Source organism: Cannabis sativa, chromosome X (genome assembly GCF_029168945.1).
Source record: "Cannabis sativa cultivar Pink pepper isolate KNU-18-1 chromosome X, ASM2916894v1, whole genome shotgun sequence".
Classification (NCBI taxonomy): domain Eukaryota; kingdom Viridiplantae; phylum Streptophyta; class Magnoliopsida; order Rosales; family Cannabaceae; genus Cannabis; species Cannabis sativa.
Window position 1 is genome coordinate 37,281,362 of NC_083610.1, and position 8,928 is coordinate 37,290,289.

General features: G+C 28.7%; 2 protein-coding genes across 2 annotated transcripts; both read left to right on the forward strand.

Annotated features, from left to right (window-relative positions):
* Positions 1–489: 489 nt before the first annotated feature.
* Positions 490–1,433, forward strand: LOC133032141 (ankyrin repeat-containing protein BDA1-like). Its single transcript, XM_061105990.1, has 2 exons — positions 490–1,236; positions 1,419–1,433. Exons 1-2 carry the CDS (start codon positions 658–660, stop codon positions 1,431–1,433), a joined length of 594 nt encoding a protein of 197 aa, XP_060961973.1. The 5' UTR covers positions 490–657.
* A 1,272-nt stretch (positions 1,434–2,705) lies between these two features.
* Positions 2,706–3,813, forward strand: LOC115709977 (uncharacterized). The gene has a single exon (XM_030638261.2). It carries the CDS (start codon positions 2,832–2,834, stop codon positions 3,744–3,746), a length of 915 nt encoding a protein of 304 aa, XP_030494121.2. The 5' UTR covers positions 2,706–2,831; the 3' UTR covers positions 3,747–3,813.
* Positions 3,814–8,928: the final 5,115 nt, after the last annotated feature.

Genomic DNA, 8,928 nt, shown 5'->3' on the forward strand with positions numbered 1-8,928 from the left:
GTGTTCGGGACAGGGTTCCAGTTTGGGTCCAAGTCTCAGGATCCGGGTTGAAGATTGAAGTTGAACCTGGACTTTTTGTAAATATTATAATACAAGTTAATACAGACTATTTGTTATGTTAAATAATACAACTTACATTGTATTAAAATTTTTGATTGTAAAAATTAATACATTATTTTATTTTATCCCAATATAATATTATTTATTATTTAATATAATACAAGAACTTAGATTTTAGGATAATTCATTCCTTATACTCAAAGTCGGACATGTCTCTAATTATGCTATGTTCTCTACTTCCTTAAGTACAGTTGGACTACTATTGGGAAAATAGGGGAAGAAAAATGATCGCTTCGAGGTCAATACATGTCATATATATACATAGAGAGATAGGTTCCTTTATCTTTTTGAATATGTAAAAAAAAAAAAAGTTTATGCAATTCTTCAAATATATCATCATTCCAGGCATAACTTCTTAGATGGTATTTGCCAAGATAGTACTGTTTTAAGTACTTTGATTACATAATCATTCGCATAACTTAATAAACAAGAAATATATACCTTTATTAACACTACTACGTACCCTTACGAATAATCACTCTATATAACAATTTACTTCATCAACGTAAATTAAAACAACACTTATTTCTAATCAATATGGAGCCAAAAAGAATTTTTGAAGCCTCCCTCACCGGTGACATAACAAAACTCCATTCATTACTCTTTGAAGACCCGTTCCTACTCGACCGAGTTACCCTAAATTCGGTCGAAACTCCTCTTCACATCTCATGCATGGCAGGACAAACAGAGATAACCAAAGAGTTTCTCTCCCTAAGGCCGAAATGGGCTCAAGAGCTTAACCAACAAGGGTTAAGCCCTCTCCACATGGCCTCGGCCAATGGACATGTGGAGATAGTGAAAGAGATTGTTAGTGTTGTTGGAGCCAATGTTTGTCGTTTGAAGGGACAAGATGGGAAAGTTTCACTTCACTTTGCTGCCATGAAAGGTCAAGTAAGTGTTCTTAGGGAGCTTGTTTCGGCTTGTCCCGAGTCTGTCTCGGAAGTGACTGTGGGAGAGGAGAGTGTTCTTCATTTGGCTGTGAAGAATAACCAGTTTGAGGCTGTTAGGGTTTTGATTGAAGAGCTTCGAAAGCTTGGGAAAATGGAGATAGTTAATTGGAAAGATATAGAAGGAAATACGGTTTTGCATTTGGCTACTTTTCATAAACAGCACCAGGCAAGTTCACTCTACTTTTATTTGATTGATATATATACATATATAATATATATATATGGTTATATGAAAACGTAAGCTTTTTAGGTAACTATATATTAGAGCAATATATTTCACGTTTTCTTCTTTTAAATAATAACTCAACTTTTTCTAGTGTGATATTTATTTTGAACAACTTTTTCTAGTGTGTTAAAAGTTAAGGAATCGGTAGTTTATTAATTAACACCAAAGAAAAGTATAATAAACTATAGTGAAAAAGGAAAGTACTGCCGAGATCCAGAGATCCTTTCTTTAATTTCCTATAATTAATCAAAAGAATCAATCAATTAAAAGTATTTTATTATTATTATTAATCATTTCTAAAATCAATAATATATATCATGCTAGTTGTACAGTCCACTAAATATTGGCTAGAGATATATATGTTATGCATACATATAGTTTGCAAATTAATCAATAGGTGTTATTAGAATAATTTTAATTTTTATTGAAAGGATTGTTATTTGACACTTTAAAATGTGTTCAATAATACTATTACTATATCAATGTGATACTTTATAATTAATTAATAATTTATTATATTAGTTATTAAGTTTAATAATTATGTTAGACCTGATATTAAATTGTACTAAAAACAAAAGTGTCTCATAATAATTTCTTTTCATTTATTATAGATTAGTTATATATGCAAAAACGTTTTAGGCATATTCATATTAATTAATTCTATATTATTCAATAATAAAATAAATTTAAATATAATATTTTGTGTATATATATGTATAATATAAAGGGACCGGTTTTGTGTGCTTTTAAAAAACATATCCAATCTTTTTTCTCTAAGTCCTACTAAAATTCATGGTGGGGGCCGACCGTGAATACAATTAATGTACTTTGCATTAGCGTCAAAGTAATTCAATACTAGTAGAAATGAAAATATAATATTAAAAATAAGAGAAATATTACGGGACACCTTAAGGTGCTAAACACCATAAGACACCTGTCTTTAGGAAAATAGGAGCCCAATATGACGAAAATTATAGTGTCCTTTTTTTTTTTTGAAAAAAAGAGAAAATTGACTTTCAACAACATTCTTCGTAAATTAATTATATATATATTTTGATATATGAATAATATAATAAATTGAGTAGGTCTGGTAGTAATGATTGATAAATTTTAGTTGGAAGTGTTCATATCTCGGGAAAACAGAACAAGCGAAGAACTTAAGAGGGTGCAAATTAATGTCACTAGGCCAAGGACATTTTATGTTCTTCAAGAGTATAAAAATATATTTAATAATTACATTGAATATATAAATAAATAAAAAAAGTTCGGGCTCCCCCGGAGCCGACACAGGCCTACTTACCCTTAGAATTGGCGCTTAGGTGATACCACTATTAGTGTGTAATTGAATATATACACATTTTAATTTGATAAATGATATGGGAAATTGATAACCAATTATAAATATTACATCGGTGCTTTAACAATAATTCATACACATATATAATGTATATATATAGATTATTGATAATATGTTTTACTTTCAATTCTAAGTAATATTTTACAGTTTAAAATTTGATCATTTATTATAATTACCCATGCACATGCAGACCATCGATTTGTTGATTGGTGATCATGACGCCCAAGAAGCTGGTGGGATAATAATAAACACTAATCCTGTAAACACAACTGGATTCACACCTAGAGATGTTCTAGATCTCATTCTTCAAAACGACAACAGTACTGGATCATTAAATCACATGATCAAAATGATCGAAACGTTTCAAAAGGCAGGAGCACTCAAATCCAACCAAATCGCCATTAATAAAAAAACTCAAACAGTAAACAATATTAATAATAATAATAATAATAATAATAATAATTCTAATTCTAATAATAAGTGTACCTCTTTTCGATTTATAATAACCCTTTGGAGAGAACTAACTAAAGAAATCGAAGAATCCTCCATAGAAACCCAAAACGCACTTATGGTGGTTGCCGTTTTGATAGCAACAATGACTTACCAAGCCATACTAAGCCCTCCAAGTGGCTTCTCTAATAATACACCAGTTGACTATTACTCCAAAAACGACGCCGTTTTAATAAATACGAAAAGTGCACTTAACGTTGGGGAAGGAGAAGCAGTTATGGCGAGTGATCCACACGTGTTTGTTATATTTACTGTGTTTAATGCGATTGGGTTTTTTGCTTCTCTTGGGATGATTTCTGTGCTGACAAGTGGGTTTCCTCTACGGGCTGGGCTTAGATTGGCTATACTTTCCATGGTGGCCACATATGTTATAGCAGTTTTCTATGAGGCTCCCACTAAGATGAGGACTGTTTTTGTTGTGCTGTGGTTGATGGGTCTTGTTGTTCTTTTTGAGCTTGGGAGGTTTGGCTTTTGGTTGCTTAGAAAATGTGGTATTCTCAAATTTAGTAGAAGATCATCACCACCTTCACTTGACGGTTATCCTCATGATCAGCAAAACAATCATCACCAGTTAGACTTTTGAATCTATCTATCTACTTTTTTTTTTCTTATAAAAAATTGAGTTTTATGAAAAATAAATAAATGTACTGTTGCGACTTGCCACTGAGTAATAAAGTATAATCAATTTTATTGTTGTAACATTTCCAATCATGCTTTTCAAACTCATTAGCAGGAGTGAGATTTGAAAAAATAAACACTAATCATACAAAAAATAACTCCCTATAATTACTAAATATTTTTAATAATATTCAATAAAAAAAATTATTAATTTTTCATTATATTATAAAATTAATTTATATTTAACAAATTCAAATTATAAAATATTATTAAAAATTGTCAAATAATGAATACATACAAAATATTAAATAAGAGGAAAAGATAAAAAGCAATCATCTTCTCTGCTGCTCTGCTAGGAAAAGATAAAATTGTCAAGTCCACATTAGCGACGGTTTTTAATTGTCGTTTATTTTGCTTGTTTTGCGACGATCGTATATGCGACAATTATAGAAACCGATGGAAATACTGAACGACTATTTAAAAATATCAAGAAAAATAATTTTTGTAGTAATGATAGATAATTGATTACGTATAGCATGAACCGCTAGGTCCGCTACCAAACAATTAGTCTCAAGAACTGCTAACAATCATTCTTTATTCTTAATCCAACTTAAAGGTTTTAAGATACCTAATATTTGCAAGCTCAAATGCCACTATACCATTTTTTATACATGGTCCTGGCTTCAAAGTTCAATCAAAGTGGTATCTATATTTATTTTGATTTGAGAATATGGATATGAAATAAATTTTTAAGATAAGTGCAATTAGTTTTGAATTAGAAAAATAAACATTTAAATTAACACTTGTTGGGCTTGGTAACCAGGTTGAGGGTTTAAATCTGATTGAATTCTTTCTCTTTTCCCTAGAAATATTTTATTAAATTCAAACCGTATATATAATGAACATTAGTACAAAGCATTATTTATAAGTTTTGCGTTGATTAGTGATATTTTATAATAGTTATTAAATTAAATGGATATTTACGATAAAATTACTTTAAAATTTTCAATGGTTACACATTAACCCTAATCCAAAAAAGTAGCCGTAAAACTACATTATCTTATAATTTTGTTGTAGTCGTACCTTTAAATGTCAATTCAAACACGCAGTGATATATTATTAATAGATCACGTATTAAAAATGATTTTTTTTTATTTTTATTTTTCTCTATTTTCTATTTAATTAAAGAAAAACTAATTTTGTTTTCCTATTTAAATTTGTATATTTTTAATTAACAAATAAGATAAATAATAATTTTTTAATATCAAATAATATATTGCTACATATTTTTGAATTGGTACTCATTGGACTTAATTGTCACTTAAGGGTACGGCTACAACAAAATAGAAGAATAAGGTAGTTTTGCTATTACTTTTTTTATTATTAGAATCAATTGGTTACTTTTTTAGTAAAAAGATTATTTTAAAATTTTATACATATATAAATAATAAAATAACCATTTAATATGTGAGAAACATGTATTAACCTTTTAGTTGCTTTTGATGTAAATAATATATCAATTAGTTACTTTTTATTAAAAATAAATTGGTTTAAGATAATTTTTTATCCCATACACTTCTAGTTACTTATTTTGATTAGTTAGCTTTGAAACTATGATTTTATTTTTTAATTTTTAGACTATATTATATTATTTTATTGTTTAAGATACATTGACATTACCTCTTCTTTTTAACAATTTCAATATATATTTTGAAATATGAAAAAACATATATATTGAATAAGTATCACAAATGCAAAACCCTAAAATCAACTCTAACCCAAAACACAAGCTAACCTATAACAGAGAAAACAAAAGAAAAACCAAAAAGAAAGAAGAAAAGATTATCATGATCTTGATGGTTCATATCACAAGAGATATATGTATATATACTTATATATATATAGAGAGAGAAACTCACTTCAGAAATTACCTTAGATAGTGACTAGAAAAGTAATGAGAGAGAAAGAGAGAAAGAGAAAGAAAAAATGATTGAGAGAAGGGAAGTTATCGTTTGAGAAAGAGAGAGAGAGAGAAAAGTAGCTTTTGAAATATAGCAGAAATATAGCTGTAATGCACGCATAAAATATAGAACAAGAAAAACGGTATACGAGGTATCTATTTTTAAACTCAATAACGGTATAAAATAGAATTAAATAATATAAGACCATTTCCGTAAATAAAAACAAGATAACGTCTCATGGCGTAAATTTTTCTACTAAAATTATAGTGCTAGACACGTATGAGTAATAATATCTCCATTTAAATAGTTTTAAAAAAGGGTGCCACGCTTTAAAAAAATAAATAAATAAATAAAAAAAAGAGTGCCACGTTAATGTATATAATATTTGTGTATAATTTTAGTTGTAGGTGAATTATAGTTTTTGAGCTTTTTATTTATTTATTTTTTTTTCCAGAAAATCCTGCATCCATTAAACTAGAACTAAGCATCCAGTATACAAGTCATACAAATATGGATCATCTTCTACCTAAATAGTTTTATTATTAAGGGATAATTATATAAGACACTATTTTTTATAAAAAAAAAAAATTATATTTTTACGTTTAAAGAATTTTTTTTTATATATATTTTTACAGTTTTTCATAAAAACAACACGAAAACAACAAGAAAATTACATAAAAATAACATTTAAATAACATCAAAACAATAACAAAAAATAACATACAGATAATAAAAAATTAACAACAAATTAATAAGAGTACAATATAAAAAGACCGTATTTTCTATAAATAAAATAAAAAAAATCATAAAATATTTAAAATTCTGTAAAACTGTATTTTTATAATTTTTTTTATTGTTTTTGTGTATTTGTTAAATAATCCCTTATCTAAACATAGAGAGAAAACTTAACTAATTTATGGGCAGTTGCGTTAGGCTGCCTAGGAATATGGCTAAGTGTAGCTTGAGAAAAGAAAGATAATGTGCTGAAAAAATTACAAATATGCTGAAAATATTACAAATGTAGTCTTAGAAGATAGTAATTGGGCCTTGGAAAATTAATTATTAGCCCATTCTTTTAAGATGACATATTTTTTTAAGAGGAAGTCTTTTTTTTGCCTCATCCTCGGTGGCCGATCCTAAGCGCCTTAAGAGTATCTCTAATGAAAATTCAGATAAATAATACAAAAATATAGCTTACTTAGTTAAAAATGTAGGTGATACTGTTGAAATTTATTTTTACCAGGATCTTAGATCTACTCACAAGTATGTTATTTTAACATCCTAAACATGAATTTCTAAAAAGATATGAAATAAACACATATAAAGTATAAGAAACCTTACAGTGGTGGCAGCGGAATATAATGTCTCCTTCTGTTCAGATCTCTAACCCTTGTATCCTTTCTGTCGCAGAGTATCATCAAGATCTGAGCCCGAATGTCCTTCTCTTCAGTTTGGATTCTTCATAATCTTCCAGACTATGATTGAGGTACCGCTTGATGCGTGTGGACACTACTCTATCACTAAGGGTTTCGAAAAACTTGAAGAAGGAAAGAGAGAGAGAGAGAGGTCTGCTATAGAAGGGAAAGTGATGGCTTGAATTTTTCTGAAGGCAAAAATTCTGATTTTCAATCTCTTAACAAGTGTGAGCCATCACTATCTATTTATAGGTAACCACTAGGTTTAGGTTAGGAATTATTGGGCATTAAAATAATGAAAATATTAATTGGAAAATCCATATTAAGTGGTCGACCATGATGTAGTGGGCCCCACTTGGGTATTTTGCAATTTTACCAATTTTCTTTTCTATTTTCTCAAAAACGCCAATTTTTCAATTCTAACCATTTAAATGCCCAAACTAATTATTTAATAACTAAAATAAATTATTAAATAATATTACCATTTATTATATTTATTAATTAGACATAATAAAGTCTTCCAATTAATAAATAAAACCTAGAATCTCTTTTCTTTACAAGTTTGCCCTTGCTTAGTGAAAATTCATAAACTAGACATAGTCTAATTTTAGAATTATAATTGATTAATTAAAATCAATTAACTGAGTCTTACAAGCAGTATGGTCTCAACTAGAATGGGGACCATGGGCCTATATTTCTGAGCTTCCAATAAGCTGATCAAGAATTTACCAAGTAAATTCACTAGCTTATTAATTCCTTGTTGCATCCACTCTTGGAAGTTAGAATTGCACTCTCAATCATATAGAACACTCTATATGTTCTACCATATAGATACGCTATCACATTTAACCATCGTTATAATCTAAATAATCAAAGATCCTCTATATAGATGATTTACACCGAGTAGGGACTAATTTACCGTTTCACCCCTCAATGTATTTTGATCCTTAAAACACTTAGCTACCTGTAAATGATATTTAAGTGAACTAAAATATAATCACAGAAATAAGAGCTCTTCCATTTACATCTATTTAGCTAAGCTCAAAGGAAATCATCACTTTACTTCTAAATACCTGTAGAAGCTATAGATTCCATATCTATGTTTAGCGCTCCCACTCAATCATACTTTCATGTTCCTAATATGTACGTATCACCCTGACCCGAAAGTAGGCTTAACTAACAAATCAAAGAACATGAATAGTACTCCTGAGATTGAACCTAAGCATATCAGGATTAAGATCTTTTGATCTAAGATCAACTAGTGATATTGACTTGGAAAGATATAACGGTAAGCATTATAATATCTTTACTAAGATCAATATCGGTCCAGTCCAATGTATACTCCATACATTCGAGACTAGTATACTATGCCAATATTCTGGAAAGAACATAACACTTATACAAAGTGTAAGTACACTTCATCGCTGATTATCACATCAGTGTAAATCCAATGCACTGATGAAACATGGACTTTGTCTTTCGAAACATATAACCACAATCACATTCCACTATGTTGACATCACTGTAATTGCGAATGACTATATGTTCTGGACTTAACAGATTTTGTGTATATATATATATAAATTAAACCATAAACATGAATACAACATGTAAGCATAAATGATTTCTAATCTTTTATTGTTGACAAATCAGATTAGATTGTAAAGGGTTTTATTTAGGGCATAAAATCCCAACAGATACAAACTTGGAACATAATAAATTTTCAAAATTCACTCTTATCATTTATTTTTCATGTATAAATTTGATCTCC